Here is a 20,791-nt window from a genome sequence, read left to right as displayed (position 1 = left end):
ATAATTATATGAGTTACTATAATAAGGTAGACAGAACAATGACACAATTCACGAAACTTTGCCTGCATGTACAAGGATACACAGCATTACACGCTGTTATAACCAGTTATGAGAGTGCTTTATTTCTTTCGTTAAAGAATTTAAGTATTCTGACATTCGTGCACGCTGTGGCGAAATTTTTTTGAAACTAAATCTTTGCAAATTAGCCCATAAAAGGTTAAACGAGTAACCAACTTGGACTGAAAGTTTTGTAATTCACATGAGATCATAGTCACAAATGACACGTATAATTGTAATCATTTATTTATTCGATCACGGGTCATAAACTTATATGAGTATGATTAATCAACTTGATCAACTGAAATGCATATATACACGCATAAGTGCATACAACATACAACAGCATAGATACGACAGACTATTCCTTTCGAAAACAGCCAAACACAATCTCATAGAAAGTTTAATATAAATCTAGTTTACCTGAATTTTTATTTTGTCTGAATTTTTTTACAGCAAAAAATCCTTGTCTTTTATTATCAACATTCAATAATTCATTCCAAGTAACTGAATAAACAATTCAGCCACAGGACAGTGTCATGACTTATTTATGTAAATAGAAATTCCTTTATTCCTTGACGTTGATGAATGTCTTCGTTACAACGTGTGGCAGTACTTTAAACTAGATTATAAAAAAGGTATGTCCACAGTTGATTATTGACGTATACATGTAGATATCATTTACATCTGATAGCGTGAATTTGCAGAAATCTGATCAATAAAAACTTTTACCGCGACGCTATACATCATTATACACCCTGTAAACATATTAATCATTCGATCGAGAAAAAATTCCTATACGAAACGGTTGTTGTCGTTTAGGAATCCGACGAGCGGAAAGATTCTTTCGAATCTCATCTTTATGAATCCTTAATCGAAAAGAAGCCAGTGGAATTCGTGATAATATTCCCGCTAGTAGAAAATCAACCGAGGCGTCAAATAAATTTCTTTCGAAACGAAGATTATCTGCGTTTGGGTTGATTCGGAACGATACGCAACATTTTGGCAAACTTTTTCCTTCATTCTCAGAACATTATGTTCTGCCATAAATGAGCGAATGCTTCGTTTTGTTTTATCGTTTTTGTAACATACACGAGGAACTCGGAGACGAAATGGAACAAGGACAGAGAAAATTTTTGATTTGAGAAAATTGCAGTAAAAACTGCATAAAGTTAAATTTTAAGAGAAAAATCTTTATGTACTTTAAATAAAACAAGTCCTACTATTTTTCCTGATCTCGTAAATTGTATCATTCTTCGCTAAGTTGCACGTACGATATCAATTGCTAAACAAACATTGCCCTAATGACGCCATTGTTCCACAAATAAGTGAAACAGTAATTTTCTAGCTCCAATTTCCTCGATTGTTTTTACCGTTCATACTAAATCTGGCATATACACTAACAGAAGCCTAACCAACACAAGAAAATCAATTTGTAATCTTTTCAGAAGCGAGACACGGGAAAGCGACCCCAGCATACAAACTGCCTACTTCTCGAACTATAGAATCTCGAACAAATCGCGCGTCGAATAGCTTTCCCCGCGTTACGAACCTGCCCTGAACGATAAAGAAACGGCCGGACATCCCCTGACTGGCATATATGATCGATCGCAACAATATTCCATTGACCTTTGATCAGTACAACCGAGTGGTACGTTGTAAGTGTCGCGCTGCATTATCCTTCACCTCATCTTTCTCAAGCAACAACTGATCTTTCCTACCTGGTGGTGGGGCACCTATACGACTTGCTGAGTGGCCAGTACTCCACGTGCTACGAACCGCGAGTAGCAGGTTGAAAGGCAAGTGGGGGTCGAGAGTGACTTTAATACATTTTTTGAACTCTGCTGTTCCATGGTTTCGTCACTTTTGTACAGAAGCGCACACGGTTCGCACCGAGACCGAGAGAACAGTTGATTGTCGACCGAGAACGATCGAGTGCACGATTCTTCTGACCATTTATGTAGCGTGACGAGTTAGAATCGTTCAGTGATCAATCAACGATCGTCCAAATCGAGCTATTCGTTGGTAACGTTTTCACGAATTCAAATCGTCGAATTTCACGAAGAAGAATCTTTAATCGACTCGAGAACTGTCCACGATCGACTATTGGACACCATAGTATCGTTAAAGTTATCACACAGTGTGACTGAAGGAACCGTTATATAGTGTATTGAACTTGAACTTTATTTGAGTCGAAAGTTTGTTACGTGGATGTTGATTCGTTTGTACATCTGATTTGTTCGAATTTTTTTCGTGAATTCTCTGTCAAAGAATTGAAATTATTATCATGCAATTTTCGTAACACGCCAAGTGAATTATATATAATACGAAATCTCTCGTGCGGGTGCCTTTTGTTATGGACTTTCTTCGCTAACACAAAAGAGATTGTGCCTACTGTTACGCCATGAAGGAAATTACGATGATATGGAGCAAAATCACCGGTCGACGCTACTCGAACGTCAACGCGAATCAAAATCAGAGCGACTCCAGCGAATCCGAGGAGATGGCGATGAGTCGGAGGGCAAGCGATTTAAGAAGAAAGTCTTCGATTGTCATGAATCATTTCATTAATACGGCTCTCTCGGTGCATACGCATAAAAGGCCAAGTCGATGGAGAAGTAAGTAATTGCTTTTAAATGCGGAAATTGTAAATTCAAAAGCTGCACGGTGAATTCGTAATTGTCTCTTTGTTAAGTTTCCATTCGACGGGACGAATTTATAAATGTTCATATACTATAGTCTGAATTGTTGATTCGAAAATTAATTCACGCTGAATCTTTCTGTGAAAAATTTATAAGATAAGATAAAATTAAATATTAAGATAAAATTTGTATTACTCTCCATTCAAGACATTAAATTTCATACAATAAATACGTTTATATCGCTGATAATGACGATGACGAATCGAAGCTGCAACAAATCAGGCAATTACAAATCTACCATAAAACACCAATTTATAGAATTCCCTGAAATTATCGAGTGTATCTAACTAAAAGTACGATCGCAGTGCAAATGATACGTATTTATAGCAAATATCAGTGAATTCACACATTCACGGTAAATTGTGCATTATCATGGTGTTATTCGACAAGTGGACGCAACATCAAGTAATGCAATGAAATGGAATGGTATGACACGACTCTTTTTTATAGAATAATTATAATATATAATAATATAATAATAATTACTTCCTAGTATAAATCTATAATCGTGCAACATCTTCATGCCAACGTTTCAGTTATCGCCTAAAATGATCGAATTACCGTATCTGATACAGTTACACGTGAGATTCGTGAGATAGAATTCGCCCCCGGCTATTTATGCTTCGATTATTCTTTGTTCATTTTTATTCAACGTTTTATTTATTACGTAAAGTCACATCAATTCTAATCCTTTACTTTAGATAGATCTAAATAATCGTTGTTAACAAAGAGGGAAGCTGTTTATTGAAGAAAGAATTATGTTAATATCGTGGAGCTAATTAAATGACAGAAGAATTAAGAGATCATAAAAAACAGTGCTTTTTACGTTTCGTATTGTTTTTTGTCAATTATATGCCTTGTATAACTTTTAAAAATTTCTGTCACTCATTCGTAAATTACACTGCAATTATTCTGGACGTTACTTGCTCATGTAACTTCTGACTCCAAAGATTTCTGGTATCTATTCATAGATTATATTTATCTAGAGGAACGATAAAATTAAATTTAGGACATTACGAAGTTTAACAACCCCGTTTCGACATTTTTTAACATGAGATTAAATGACATTCGGACTATGGAATACAAATAAAAAATTATAAAAATTTGTCTACGAAGTGAGTGATATACCACTCGGGTAGTTTATCAATGAATTTACTTTTGATATCGCTATCGCCTTTCATTTCTGTGTCAAATGTCAATAAAACATTTTATGGTTATTAGTAAATTGATAATTTTATAAACAGATTATATGTTTGATGCGTTGCAAATATACGCTAAAAATCATAATCTATTTTCGCCATATATTCATCATTTATCTATGTCCTATTAATATTGTACAGCTACGTATGTATCATTCGTTTATTAGAAATGAATGAAGAATAATGCTGTAAAATTACTATTATTGCTTGAAAAATTAATGGTTCTTATTTAAAAGAGTGAAAATAGCGAATAGTGTAGAAATAGTGAAGATATTAAACCAATTTTATGAAAAGTTTTCAAATATCTTAATAGGTAGATTAAAAAACATCAATTAAAGACAACAAAATTTCCATAATGAGTTACAGCTAGTACAGGTTACAAGTTTTAATTTGGAAAATGAGCGGTTCTCATTCTCTCTTTATTCGTTTATGATAGCCGGTACGTGTGACAAAGCAATCGCAATTCCTACTCACTGAGAACAAAGGAAAAAGAAAGGAGAATGTCCGTCTCCATATGAAGATTTCAATGAAGCAATAAAAAAACGGCACGCGTACTTTATGCTAATAATGATTATCCTTCCTGGACACACGCGTCGGAGAATCGCAAGAACGTCATAGAATCCTCGAATATGAAAAGCTTCCTTCTTCGTTCAATGCCGTATAAACTGGTGTTTTAACAATACAAATTAAGGTAATCTTCTAATCAGAATCTTAACTGAATGCATATTCCAAGTAACAAGATAATCTAGCTTTTCCTCGAGAGAATAAACCTTCTGATGAATTACTGCAATGATTCACTAATGAAATTTTCTAACGACTTTATGTGGCTTATTGTCATTTGCAAATTGACCTGTAAAAAATTAATAAACTGAATGCTATTATAAAGTAATTTAATATACCTAATAATTCAGAAGAAAAAGAATGGCAAGAAAAATGAGTAAGCCAGCAAAAGATAAGTAGGCAATAACAGTCAATTTGTCATTCCAAATGGCGACGACTCGAACTTCTTCGAAATAAAGTTTTTTGAAATTACGAATTCTTGAAGATTCGAACGGATAATCTGTTCACTTTAAAATCGATGAAAACATTCAGAGTGCACTGAACGACGGTAAAATACATATCTGATAAAAAAAAACAAGAACATCCAACGGGTCTTTATTTCGAATTCAAAACATTTACTCGTCACTCGTAATAGCTAGATCTTCGATATACGGCTCGATACACCACAAGAATCTATTAACATATATTTTTGCAGCAATATTTAACGTGACTCATTTCTTCGAAATCAGACAGCATAAGTAGTAACGTAACCAATATGTACAAAAATATTGACCACTCTCATCTCAGGGTATTAACATTTTTCACTGAAGTAATCGAGTTATCGAATATTTATCACATTCCCATGTAATACGTATTACCAGAAACTTACAAATGAGGCCGCGTTCCTCAAGAAATGCATCATAGCTTCGTTAGTATTAGTGTGCATTCATATCTTATCAGTTTGCCCTTAAACCTTTGATAAAGTTATCTGTAACGTTACTGAATGGTGCATTTTTCCTGTGTATAGCTTCATTGTGGTTAAGATTACTTGTTGAATACTTATTCAAACTTGATAGTTGAAATGTCAAAACATTTTCAATCACTCAAGTTGAACTATAAACAATCCCTTGCGTGACTAGCGATACGTTTAATTAGAAAAATGGGTGCATATCTTATGTACTATATTCGAGTGGCATAAAATGGCATTCCAAAATTGTTTTTCTACTAAACTTCTAGAGAACGTTTTCTTTCTTTAAGAAATAAAAGGTAACGAAAACGATGCAAAATGCTAAAGAGATTCACACAGGATAAATTTAATTGTTCTTGACAAGCACGAAAGATTAAAGATCTCTAAAGAAGCTGTCGGTAGCTTGCTTCTTTTCCATCAAAGTAAAAACTAATTTATACATATTTCAAACGCCTCGATTCGGAGTTCTTATAACTTGGCAATGGTATTGAAATCGTTTATAAAAGAACAACCGGATACTTCCACCAAAACCGGTTCATCGAGACGAAAAGGGACAAAAATAAAGTATCAGAAACTTCCAGACACCTCGCACGTATCTATCCAACAGCATGATAAACGATGCTTAAGGAATTTTTTAATGGTATAATCTATTAACTCATTAGCATTTATATTTACATTATAAAAAATAAAAAAAGGATGGATGGATAAAAATAAAACCAATCGAGGCCGAAAGAGATACTATCTTATGATGACTGGGTTAATTGCATTAACGTTTGATTTGTAGGGTTATCAACACGTTCAAAAATAACGGTTATTATAGTGGTTGCTTCTCTAATTTGGTATTTTAATGTAGTAGGCAGTCTCCTGTCGAACGCAAGGTTATTCTTTCGTATCGCCTTAGCTTCGATAAACCTGTTCTTGTAACCGGTGCAACACAACATTGCCATCTACCATTTTCCCGATGCGGTTTAGCAAGGTAGATAATAAAAAGAGTGACCAATTTGCTTGGTATGCAGGAAATTATACAAGTAGACGAAAAGATGAAAGCAAAATCGGAGAATGAAAAACCATTAACGTCGAACAGTATTCTCTCCTTAGATCGAGCTTTGCTTCTTGACGAGTTATTTTACAGAAAGAACTCATTCCGATCGTCTTTATCAATCATTTTCTTTTTCTTTTTTGATATTTATATCATACTTACAACTGGGTCTATTGAACCAACCAGCAGCAATAACAATCATATCGTTGTAAAGAAATGCGTTTCTTTTTTTACGATCTTTAACAAAAATTTACCATCTCTGACAGGCTATTTTATTCTGATACATTTGAATACGCATAAGTGCATTAATTGTGTTAGGAATTCCTATCGCATTGTAGAGTAGTCCACATAAATCGGGATGTATAGTAAAAACATTCATTTGAAATTCAAAAAATATGAAAACAAGAAACAATCAAATTTAGAAATGCTTAAATTTAAAAATCAAATTTCCACGCGTATCTATCAGAAAGATATCTATTATATCAACGATATAACGTTAACAAGTTGTTGAAAACTTTTCAGTTGTTTCCTAAATTCGCTATTTCTAATGACAAATACGCTGTTTCTCGCACTTTCTATATCCTTTCCTGCCTGTTATTTATCACCTTCTTTTTTTAAGCCCACCATCAACCCACTCACCCCTCCGGCCCTGTTTAGTACATTACTACGGAGGAGTGCCCGGATTTCTCAACCTCGCGAAAGTGTTCGCCTTAATATTGAATTAATATTCAAGAAATCTTGCATACATCATAAGAATAAAAAATTGAACGCCGATAAAATCAAAAATCGAAATATAAAATCAAATAAATCAATACATAAAATCATAAATATAATAAATAAATAAGTAGATAGATGAAGTGAAGGAATAGCTATTATTTACCACTTGATAATTACATTAGGAAAATATATGGTACTACCTCTATCTCATAAATTTATCGCATTGCAAAGTACGTCCAGTTCATTTACATGGCGTTTGCGCAAGGTGGTTCCACTTAAAAATACCAACGCGAGACTTCGTAATTTGGTCGTTCGTTGCTGGCATTTGATGTACCCATCGGAATGTTAATTCAACGCATGAGAATTGACGATTTTTACTCACTGAAAAAAGTCAGATCCTAAATTAAGCGAATGGAACGTGTCTTGCTAAATCTCTCACCTAAGGTCACACGATGCACCTGCTGAAGACACGAGAAAAGAATAGGAATGATGAATAGTGGAAGGCATGAAATAGGGGATCTATAGAACTTTTCAATTGATCGAACGCTTGTGAAATAATAGAAAGGGGAAAGATCACGGTAAATGAATTCTCGTAATCTGTCATTACGCGAATATTTCAAAACTACGAAACAACGTTGTTACGCATGCAGATGAATTACCACTTTCTAGAATTTTACGATCTCCTCTGATACAGTGAAAACAATATCCTCAACATACCTCTGCAAAGTGCTTGTTTTTATCTGGCCATTTTATCTAGCATTTTAGCTTAACTGTTAGACAAGATTACCGAGTAATACTTACTGCACATTTTATGGGAATTCCTACATAAGAATAGAGAAGAATAAAGAATATAAAAATACGCACTATGAAAGATCAAAATATTGAATACACGCGCTAATGAATGCTGCAATCTGAATGAAAATTACATATGAATGAAAATTATGAAGTTACGAATATATTTAGAAGTCTCTCAAGTGAGTGCGTAACTATAAAGAAAATAAAAAATAAGAGAAGACAAAAGTTATAAAGACGTACGATGCATTCAGAATCGCGATCTTGATCTTTCATTCAAGTGGCGATTGCATAAATAAAATGGAGGAGAAAGATGACAATAAAAATACCTGCAGTACGAAGTCGGAACCTAAGAAAGGTAGACTCTGCACGCAACTAAAACATTTCATTATTACCTTGTTCACATTGCGAACAAGGTTCTACAAAAAAGAAAAATTCGCACGTGCCATACCTTCGTTGGATTTATTTACATTACACAACTTCGCGAGTCGCGACCGGTATAAAAAGATCCATAAACTATTAAACGAACGATGCTTCAGGTTGCTTTTGTCTCAAAGTGCATTGTTCGTTGCAAGCAAATGATCGTATGGAAGTCATCAACCAGCTAATCTGACAATAAATTGTGTGCAGTCACACGTGCAGGCGTCGGTTAACCGATAATGCTATGTATCTAGTTAATGAACACGAGCTCGCATTTCGCATTGACGATAAGTGCCGTAATTACGTATTAATCAATGTACAAGGAACTAATTCGAAAATGAGATCAGATTGAATATTAATATACCTTTTTGCTCTAACCGATAGATAATAGAATCTTCGTTGATTCCACTAATATGATACTATAGTATTTCATTTTTATATCAATTTTAACACCAAATCAGTGAAAATGACTGCTATTAAATTTGCTGTTTTAGCAATTACTAAACACATGCGAGTATACGTTAATTTTATGGAGATCGAAGCATGATTACATATATGTGCTTATTAATTTTTATCATATTGCTTAATGTATACCTTGCTAAAGAATAACTACGTTTTTTATAAAAGTAACATGTAAGATATAATAGTAAGTGAAGTCTTGTGATTAATAATCTACAATTTACGTGATGATTTGTAACATTTTGTTGGAAGATTGCTATAAGACGGCGTCGTTGCCCACGAATAGATATGTATTTTGTAATTTCCTGTTCCGTGTATGGAAGCTAGATGTTTCGTCAAAGTGAACATCCACAAAAGAGCCGCGATTCCCTGGATATAAAATATAACGAGACACGGGGCAAATATGCACTTTCTATTGGATGGCGTATTTGCAGTCGCGTCCCGATTACCGCCGGAAAATTATTACCACATCGTGCCGCACTGCCAGCGATCTTGCAATAGTCGAGAGCAAAACGATTCCTTCTACGAAACCTATAGGCCTATAGAGTATTTGGTAATCTTCGATCACTCACCAGAATTTTAGTATTCATATATCGAACTTAGCGGTGTTCGTTACTTTGAAATGTCAGAAATAATTTCCAATCATCAACGAGCTCGATGACATAAAATAATCGTTCCTCTACGTAAAATCATTTTAGGAAATCATTCTCATTTCTTTATGATGTTGGAAAGGTTCTCGTGCACACGCTTATAATTAAGTACTTATCGTTAGCTGTCTTTTTCTAGCTTACAATCGCCGCGAGGTGTTGATACTCGAAACATCTCATTAAATTTTCATCTCCCGAGAAAATGACGTATGATCAATCCGCGTCTCGCTACTTTTATTTTTACATTTTCTCTCTTATCACGTACTACGTGACAATTGCACGGCGTGTTGCCGGAGATAACATCGTACGATGTATTAATTGAGCGATTATCTTACGAGTTGAAGTTATTTATACCAATCGATTATTTATAACGATCAATTTCTAAGTCTAACCTGTCTAATTGCCATGATTAGCTGAAGTCTCAAATACGTTACCGAACGATAGAGGAACAGGATCTAATTTCATAATACTTTACAGATATTTGGACAGTCTTACACTTAAATCGTATTCAAAAAATTCAATATGATTGAAGACGACCTATATCGATCGACAGGTATGCACGTCCTTCGAAGGAACGCACGGGGTTCGATATTTGCGATTGTATTTCCGCGACACATTAGTATTCCTGGTGACCTACGAGAAGATTACTTAACGGTTACCAAAGCAATCGGTTACACGTTCATCGTTTTTCGATGAATACCATGGGTGTGTAACGCACAGACAGTAATAGTGCGTACAATTACGTAAATCAGGTGGTTCAACTAAGTCAGTCTCGTGATCAAGTTCAGAAAAAAAGAAAAACAGGAAACAGAAAATGCGCAGAAATTAAAAGTAATCAAAGATCTAGACGATCTTTATCCGTAGGATTTTACATATATGCGATATATTACACGTGGCCACTAAGCCATTAAATTAGCATATCATTTGCACGCCTAAATCACTGTCTAATTGTTTTCGTCATTTTCTACTACAGCTACTTTTCCATCGTCGTTTGATTTGAAGATAAGAAAGAAATCAAGCCGCGTAAACGTGATCAAACAAAAATAGAGATTTATGCAAAATCCAGGGCCATCGAGTCCTTCGTTCCTAATCTCGAAAACAATCAAGCCTTACGTAATTTTCTTTTCTTTCGCTCGATAAATAACATGTATGCAAATTCCTGATATATCACAATATACCGTTTAAATAAATTTATTCCGCCAAGGATTCCGACAACATCACGCTAACACGTAAATGCTTGACGAATAAATAAAACTGAACAGATCGTTGATTATCGTGCATCGATGCTTCGATCTCTGCTCCCTTCCATGAGAAAATGAACTTTTTAAAGTGTCCCTTTCAATATCAATCCATTAGTATTTAAGAATTTTATATTAGTATTATATTAATATTATATACACTTTATATTAATATTAAAGAATTAATATCTTAATTTAGATGATTTCGCTTAGGCATGACGAAAATTATTTTTCATCGGAAATTATCATTATCGAGATGCAAAAGAAAATATACAAAATAACTTTTAATTATTCGTTTGTTAAATTTTTCAAATTGCCATTTACAATCAAATGATTAAAATATCGACCCAAAACTAACCAGAAGTATAGTTAGAGACCTTAAACATCGAAATCAAGTACATGTTACAACCTGAATTGCATCAGCAGATGCACTTTAACCACTTCGTAAGACTGAATAGGTGAACATTTGCGTAATGTACATACATATTTTCCAATTGATATTAAAAATATTCACAATCGAAATAAACATCAGTTTATGAAAAAAGGTATAATACGGAGGTAAATTCCTTTAAAAAGGACGCAAAACCTCGAATATTTTCTTCGAGGCCTGATGAATATTCTCTTAAAATTCATCGAACAGTTTCATGTGCACAAGCGACAAATTTTAGAATGAATTCTCGTGTATTCCAAGTACATATATCTCATGCAAATTCGACAAATTGTCGTCCGTTCGCGGCACGTAATATTTTGAAACAAGTCGGAAGTTCTGGTCCTGGACTGTATAATTCGAAGCTCTTGAAGGATACGATTCTCTAAAAAATGGAAGGATTCATACCATGACATTTGTCCGCGTTTGTTTTTCCCCGAGCGAGCAAGAGAATACTCGATACTTTTAAATTCTAGATAAGCAATATATTCGGACAATATTCATTATATAATTACACAATTTAAAATTAATAAGTAAAAGGATGATGAAATGAATAAAAAACATAATTTTAAAAATGGTTACATAATTCTCACAAGCCTAATTTTCATTCGACGATAAATCAAGACATAGATCACTTTTTATAATGTCGATTCCAACATACGAATCATTTCTGTTGTAACTTCACCAATCGAAATATTACACTGGGGCTCGTAGCTCGATCCAAACAGTGTTTTTCACAATGTCACACAAAATAGGAAAAGCGGGTTGCTGTGAAATTACGTAAGACGATCTAGAAAAAAAAGTTAGATGATCGTACTTTATCCAGAAGAGTCATGTTGACGCAATTGATTACCAAACAGGGGAAAAAAGTCTTGTTTCAGCCGCAAATGATGTATTTATGCACAAACCGAAAGTTCGCTTTCTACATTCGACAGGCATTTGCAATTATAATTATCTAAATTTAAAGAAGTCACAAAAGAGTCTGTCAAAAATTTTCCATCAAATTTTATTGTTATTTTAGTTCAAATTATACATTAACGACGAATATAATAATATATTTTAGTTATGATACTGTACGTATTCAATAGATCAGTATTTTTTTAAATTCATTATAAAAACGATATAACGATCAAGAAATTTTCACACCTACTATGTATCCCATGTCGACAAATGACATGATAAAACGATCCAATCAACAATCTTATCATCCGATGGAATCAAATATTAATTATTACGAATCGAATGCTCTAAAATTCTCACTCCGTTAATTTTTCAAAACCGTGCAGATATTCTCATGCCGATGATTTTGGGATTCTTTGGCATTACCATCGGCTGTGTTCTTATGGCGCTCGATCCATACGAAATAGTTTTCCGCGCGAAGGTGATGTTCAGCCCCGGAGGTGAAATATTCGAAATATGGCGAAGACCGAATATCGAACTCTACCTGAAAGTCTATCTTTTTAACGTAACAAACCACGAGGAATATTTATCTGGCCAGGAAAGCAAGCTACGATTCCAGGAAATTGGACCCTACGTTTACCGGTAAGTGTATCAAGTTATTATACCTAAATAAAACTTAAGTGATTTAGAGAAATTATTTCGAGCACATTAAGTATATACAGTTAATTTAATTATAAATTATTCAATTCTATAATTTAACCATGACCAGTATTGTTGAAAATAAATTAAAATTTCAATTGGAAGGTTAAAAAGCTGTAACGTTCTTGTTTAATTAGATAAAATTTTCAACAGACTATTTTTTAAAGGTGCTACACGTAAAAATGAAAATTTTCAGTCGTACATAGATATTTAATTTCAATTTGAAAGCCTCAATATCTTTCTTTAATGTCGTAAAATAATTGATTTTTAGGGAATCGTTAGAGCACAAAGATATTCAGTTCAATGACAATGGTACGGTGCTGGCATATCTACATCACCCGTTGCAATATATACCACATATGAGCAATGGAACAGAAGAAGATGTAATGATATTACCGAACATCGCCTTATTGGTAAGCGAAACTGTTTAATTATATACTTTTATGGGAAGGAGAAACTAACGGATGAGAATGTTTCACACAATTACCAAGACAGTCTTATTTAATGTTGATTAATCTACACCAGTATGTACACGTGTATGCACGTTGAATCATAGTGAAGAAAATCTCGAAAATGAATGAACAATTTCGGTGGTTTTATTAATCGACATATGCGATTCGATAAATATAAAAGCTAAATGTCAATTCCATCTGAAATTTTTTAATTTACACATTTTCGAATTTAAAAATCGTCAAATTCGCAGATATTTGAATTTTCATATGTTCATGACGACTACAAAAACTTATTAATTTACAGAATGCAAACAAAAATATATATTCATAAATATTTCCAAAATTATTAATATTTCATAATATGCATATGCACAAACATCGGATAATTCACTCAGTTAAATCTGTTTAGCTTCTATTCACTAACTGTTCCTATAAAGAATTTCTATAAGGTGTTCCTATAAACCTATATAACCGCATATAACTGACACACACATACTAAATCATATGATAACGTTTACCAGGCTCAAATGAATCAACTACAACTAATCATTCTTTACACTTCAACTTAATTAAATTTCAAGGTTACAAGTTTACTTAATTACATTGTGTTTTAGCATATTTATTCAGCACTTGCGCTTTAGTATATAAATTCATCGCTAACAGAGTATAAATGTATAAGCCTTATGAACCTTTATGTACCTTCCTTTAATCTGATAATCGCATAATCATAGTTTAAAATGTTAAGAAACAAGTAAGTCATCCATCATTAATAATTCATTTGAACTTGTAGTAGTATCGTGTTATATTTTTAATTGTATCAGCAAGTTCTCAGCAAATATCAAAATTAGAAAACAATCTTTCAAATAAGATCATTTGATTATACTCGTTTTCTTTATTATGAAATGATAACTTTATTGCAACGTAATTGCGCAGAGAAATTATTATTTGTCAACATAGAACGATATTTGATAAGGAGATATTTAATAGTACTCAGAATCAGTAAAATTTCAAGAGCAAGAAATAATAAATTGATAAGTTGCATCCAGCCGTAGAATAGCTGCCAATAGGGTCAATGATTCATCAAGCACGATTCCTTCACGAGTATCACGGCTAAACTTCCGTTTTCTTCTCTTTAAAGAATTCTTCGTTGAAATGAAGAAGAATATTTTTTTCTTAAAGCAAATTCTTTATTAGATGAAAGAAATACCATATCTTATAATATTAAGGATAAGAAAAGAAGCACGGAACAGGTTAATGTAAATAATTGGAATGGAGATATATTCCATCCCAATCGAGTCTTCGTCACAGAAATTCAATAGGATATTCATTAGAAGCAGAAAGCTCAAGGTCTACCGTTAAAGCAGGTTACAGGTCATCGTGACAAAAAAGACGGAAGTATTATATAATATTGTGTTTGAATTCTGCATACAGAAAGAAAGCTAATCATGAAAATTACATGTTGTTCAGTAATGCACGATTAATTGAATCAGTGTATTTGGTATTATTCGTTGATATCTCCACTTCTATAAAAACATACAGATACTCTAGCAAGATTGAGGCGTAAAAGAGTACCATATTTGATATATGTGATAAATAAAACTTTGGTTAAGTAAAGTGGTCCAAGGTGGTTCACCAGGAATCGAGAATATTCGAATCTATTCATTTCCTTTAAAAGAATGTCCTACTAAAGACACGAAAGCTAAAGGTAGAGAGGTGGAATAATGCCGTAGGGTAAAATACTCAATTTCAACTGCAAAAAAAGTCTATTCTCTCGGTAGAAAAAATGTCAAGTTGTAACTAACAACGACGTCGTAAAATTTTACAGCTATATCATGTTCCATTACAATGAATACTAAAATTCAACTTTATATGTGTTGTTTATAAAAGAACATTTCCTTGAAACACAGAAAAATACCGGTTGAACGAAATATTCCGCGTGACACATCTCTGTTTCCCTAGAATTGTATTGCATTCGAAAAAAACCGTGATCGCCGACGCATACACGGTAAATTTCCATTCGACGCACGAAGACATTCTTGACGAATGCATCATATTTAAAGCAAGAAAGCATCAAGTACTTGAATCAAGAGAATGTTTCACCATACATTTAGGGTGCTTTTTTAAGGCAAAATTTATACAAATTGTTTAAGAGAATTAAACATTTCATCAATAGATTTCTTAGCTTTACGCAACATAATAACATACTTCGTTCGATTACTTGCATATTGACAATGACTTTATAAAAAGTGAAGTAATTCTAAAATATTGAATGTGCCATTAGTGGACTGGTAATAATCAAAAAAGACTAAAACGTTCAATTAAAAACTTATGCATATTATTGCATGATCATAAAAACTAAACAAACATTACGATCAATCTAACATCAGTTATTATCTTTTTGCATTATTTGTATCTTCTATAAACTTTTTATTAACAAGTTTGTATCAAAGAAAAACAAATAAACCAGATAATAATAAGATCCAAAGAATCCAAGAAATGCAATATTCTCATCGTACACAACGTGTTTTATGACCAGTCCTCTCCAGTGACTTAATCATCAATTTCCGTTATTGCAAGTACGTCTATATCAATGAACACGGATAACAACATCCTCTATAGTGTCCGGTTCTAAATTATGTTCTTAGAAACATCAAAAAGAACGATTGTTACGTACAACAACGAAGAGGGAAAGCTAAATGTGAAACCGAAAGTGCAATTTCCTCTTCAGAACATTTCAGTAATTATTCATAGCAGTCGAAGTATAAAGAAAAAATTTATCAATGTATATTCGTGTGTAGCACATGTACCAGTGCGCATGCATACAAATGTATATATGTAGTAAAAAAAATAGTTAACGCAAAGCGAGATCTTCTAGTCGTATACATAGATCGGTAAATGCATGTAATTAAATGCAGCCGCGTGAATGAACTTTCAGACAGAAAATGAAGATGAGGGAAACCCTAGTTCGGTACGAGGACAAAACGAAACGGCATAATTAAGTCGCCTAACAGAAGATACGGGAATGAATAATGTTCTCTTTAACATTTTCCGACAACAAGTCATCGTTAATTAACTGTAGAATACGTCGACCATGAAAAATCACATTTCATAATAAAGAAGATTAATTATATCGCGACACAAAAATTGATGAGCTTACAAATGGAAGAAAAGAAAATAAATAGCTAATTAATAGCGAGCTTAGACTGTTTCATCGCTAACATTCACAAATGTTTACACTAGCGTCAAATTTATTTATTAGAATCCGATTATATGTATATCTTGATAATAATCAGGAAGCTATTTTATTCGACTCTTCGAATCTTTATAAAAGGATTCAAGTGCAAAATAATTTTTCACATTTTTATGAGATAATTCTCTTTTTTTCATTTCAGAGTATCACAAACGTAATGAGGAATTCTGCCTATCTAACCAGATTAGCATTAAATCTACTAATCGTTAACACGAATTCGTACCCTCTTGTACGAATGACTGCTAAAGAATTTATGTTTGGCTACAAATCCACTCTTGTTACACTTGGCAATAAGATGATGCCATCGTGGATCAAATTTGACAAACTAGGTCTCATTGACAGAGTGAGTTTCTAATTCTTAACAACTTTGTCTGTTCAATTCTTTTGAAAATTTATTAATTCGCAATTATATTAATAAATTAATTCACAGACGATTATTACTTTAAATTTTAATCAGGTCCTCTTGAAAAATATTAACTAACAATCTTATAAGCTTCTGGAAAGTCGCTACCCTTTTGCTAGGTATCACTTCGAATCTCGACTGTACATCTGTATTTTGCAGAGATTTTAGTGTTTCCTTTTTACTACAGATGTACGATTTTGAGGGTGATTACATAAACGTTTATACCGGCGAGAAGGATATACGGCGGACAGGTTTGATTGAGAAGTATAATGGTGATGTAAATTTGCCGCAATGGACAGGAAAATGTGCAAATGTGAAGGGGGCTAGCGATGGAGCAAAGTATGCAAATTACATCGAGCCGAACGATACCGTATTATTCTTTAGAAAAAGCCTCTGTCGCAGTGCCACCATGGTAAGTTGTATCTCAATGCTCGTACACGTTAAACACTTGAGAATTACGTATTCAAATAATTTCATAATATCTTGTAATATATCTTCGAAGGATCCTCGTACTACTTTGAATTACCATTGACTTATGAAAAGAAAGTTATTATCAAAAATATAGTAAATAGTATATAAAATATTAGAGGTTAAGTAGATGTTTACTATCGAAGGGTATAATAAGCAAGATTAAAACATAATTTTACAGACACGAATTGGAGAAAAAACAATAAAGGGTTTGCATACATATAAATATACATTCGTCGAAAATATAATGGATAATGGTGCTTACATTCCGGAGAACAAATGTTTCTGCCGCCATGGATATTGTTTAAAACCTGGCTTAATTGATGTCACCGACTGTTATTACGGTAAAATGGTTTAAATGATTATAAAAATAGCATAAAAAAATATATATTTTACATTGACGAATATTAAAAATGTTTCAAAGTATGGATCGTATTAACATTAAATCAAAAGGTGTCGTTAAATTTTATTCCCATCACTCATACTAACAGTATCAATTAACATAGTCAAAATAGACAGATTGATAGTTATAGTTTGATAGAAAAAAGATCCATTTAGGGAGATAAATTCCTATATCAATCGTAGATATACTCTAATTGCTTTAATTACCAAAGAAGAATGAATAATTCATTCATACTAGTAAATATTAAAAAATTAGTAGATACATGAGTAAATACACTGTGTAATAATAAACAATCGATGACATCTTCGTACAACCATTAACATTAAGAATATGGAGTTAAAAGAACGAAAAGAAAGGAAATTAATTTATATATTCATGTTGATTACTTACCTTCACAATGATGCAGGATTTCCAATTGCTCTCTCGTATCCACACTTCTACAAGGCCGATCCAAGTATCCTGGAATCTATCGAAGGGTTAACTCCAAACCGTGATGCTCACGAATCTTTCGTATATATTCAACCACAGTCAGGTCTTCCGGTAGAGTTTGCTTTCCGTTTTCAAATCAACATGGCTTTGCAAAATATCGGACATATGGCCAGAGTAGAAAAATTCGAAAACTTCGTCTTACCATTACTGTGGTTCGAAATCGTAAGTACTGAAAAATATCGAATTGCAAGTATCGAACATATACCTTCAATATCGAATATATCAATAGCATTGATATCTCGACATTCGGATTTATCAAATAAATTTAAATAATCCATGATATTGTCAATATAATATAATAAATACATTATAAATATAAATTTTATAAAATTTCCCATAAAAATATATCTAATTTTCAATATATTTTTTCCAGGGAATGTCCAAATTGCCAACATCGATGCTTATTCGTTTCTGGTTCTACTTAAATTTCTTACCGGTTTTTCAAAGTATAATGATTTATTCTTCGTTGCTCATTGGCCCTATACTTATAGCTCTCGGTGTTCGCAAAATCTTCGTACATCCGAAAGAATCAACGTTGACTACCCAATGGTTCGGCTCTCAAATGAAAAACAAAAAATTACAATTTTTTAACAGTAGGCGAATGTCGTGTAAGATCGACGAAATGGATACTTATTACAGTTCGTTAATTGAATCAAAAGAAGAAAGCAAAGAATCCGAACTAACAACGGACTTACCAACTTTGAAAGAAGATATCGTGTAACCATCAACATCCGGGAAAACTATAGAGAGGCTATTTCCCGCGTAAAATTGATGTTCGAAACCAATGGGAAGCATACAGATTATTTTCAATCTCGAGATACTGCGGTCGATACAAACGAAATATCGAATTCCACATCGATAAGTAAGAAAATATGTTTATCTTCGATATTTCTTAAACTGGTTATAGTATCGTAAAATTGAAATTTTATTTATTTATTAATGCACTGTGATCTTAGAATGAAAATATAGTTGCATAGTGTATAAAATATGAAATAATTGATAACCTTTTTCAAATGGAATCGCAAAGTGGTAAATAGTGACATCTTGTTAAACAATTGTAATTTTACTGATTAAACGACACAATACAAACGGTGCTAATTCAGAAATTATTAGTTTCTACTTTTACGTATAATTAACATCTTTTGTTATTGGAAAATTGTTGATGGGTGCAGAAATTTTTATTATTAATATTTTGGTGATGGTATTTTATATTTATAATAAATTTCTCAAAGACCGGTGCACTTATAGATAAAGAAGCACAAGAGGATACAATAATTTGCATAAAGGGGTTTTCTAATTTTATATAGATAATTAAGTGCATTAAGACTGATATTATAGACTGGTATAGTGATTAAGTGATTTATAATACATATAAATATTAAAAGAAAAACATGAGGTAGTTGGTACTTCATTAACATAACCAATCATGTTATCATATGTAATATAATATACAAAAAATATCAAGTTTGAATAGCATCGTTTGTAATTAAAATTGAAATGGATTTAGGAAACGGTAAAGGGGATTGTGGATTATTTGATTTTGTATATTTAAAACATATTTATTGATATCATAGTAATAGAATTTTATTATTAATTACATATACTAAATAAATATATACTGCTCTTTTGTTAAGAGCTGTTAAAAGTATTATATTATATTAATCATAAAAAGTGGTAAAATATACATATTATCATCATAGATTCTTTTTTATCAATGATAAAAAAGATCCTTATATTTTTATTATTAAGTGCAAATTCTGTCATTGAACTTCAATATAATTGGTTGATACCATATCCATATGATATGATATAATGATACCAGATTGCAATGTTATCACATATTCATTTATTTCGTAATTTCACGTATGTACAATTAAATTTGTGATAGTCTTCCATTAGTTTTAAGTAATTATTAAGACGTTTCTAACACTAAGATTTGAGTTTTCTAAAGAAAATTTATAATTCTGAGATTAGGACTACATTATTCTTAAAATATGACCAAATGTACTATTTCCCCTTTTATATCAAAGTATTTCAGTTAATTCTCTACTTGTAAATATTGTTCAAACAACATTAATTACGAATTTTCAACATATATAGTATTCACATTGTGTATAAATTTTTGAAGTTCCCATAACATAAGTATGGATATTTCTTTAAATATTTCATCACTCTTGCCTCATTTATAGATCTAAATAATAATTGTAGTGAACTAAGGAAATAGTATTCTTATAATATGCAAATAAATATATTCCTATAAATCATGTTTAGCTTTAAAACAATAACAATTTTTTGTATACATAAATTCTATTTCCTTGAGTTATATATTCTGCACAATTTAATGGGAATAATGTTATGTTCTTTACAAAAATATTGAATTCTTGCCAGTGAAATGTTAATGATACATATAAGTATTTGTAAGAATTGCTCAATAAATAATGTTTTTAACACAGGGCCCCAAATTTATTTTGTAATACAATGCCAACATATTCTATAAGCAAAAATAAGAAACTGTAAGCATAG

The 20,791-nt window shown here is 32.3% G+C and overlaps 1 protein-coding gene across 1 annotated transcript; it reads left to right on the top strand.

Moving 5' to 3' along the window:
• The first annotated feature begins 1,903 nt into the window (after positions 1-1,903).
• LOC117210067 (scavenger receptor class B member 1-like) lies at positions 1,904-20,724 on the top strand. Its single transcript, XM_033452682.1, has 8 exons — positions 1,904-2,675; positions 12,491-12,746; positions 13,075-13,216; positions 16,648-16,848; positions 17,096-17,320; positions 17,558-17,720; positions 18,186-18,430; positions 18,642-20,724. Exons 1-8 carry the CDS (start codon positions 2,462-2,464, stop codon positions 18,987-18,989), a joined length of 1,794 nt encoding a protein of 597 aa, XP_033308573.1. The 5' UTR covers positions 1,904-2,461; the 3' UTR covers positions 18,990-20,724.
• The last annotated feature ends 67 nt before the right edge of the window (positions 20,725-20,791 follow it).

The sequence above is a fragment of the Bombus bifarius genome, unplaced genomic scaffold (assembly GCF_011952205.1).
Source record: "Bombus bifarius isolate JDL3187 unplaced genomic scaffold, Bbif_JDL3187 scf7180000008199, whole genome shotgun sequence".
NCBI classification, from domain to species: Eukaryota; Metazoa; Arthropoda; class Insecta; order Hymenoptera; family Apidae; genus Bombus; species Bombus bifarius.
The sequence above is the reverse complement of the archived record's forward strand: the minus strand, read 5'-3'. Positions and strand labels throughout refer to the sequence as shown.

Bases quoted from the DNA above. Each gene is read 5' to 3' on its own strand.
- LOC117210067 (XM_033452682.1), top strand. From the start codon at position 2,462: ATGAAGGAAATTACGATGATATGGAGCAAAATCACCGGTCGACGCTAC. The intron at 2,676-12,490 runs GTAAGTAATTGC...AAAACCGTGCAG, and splicing joins AAGGCCAAGTCGATGGAGAA to ATATTCTCATGCCGATGATT. The intron at 18,431-18,641 runs GTAAGTACTGAA...TATTTTTTCCAG, and splicing joins CATTACTGTGGTTCGAAATC to GGAATGTCCAAATTGCCAAC.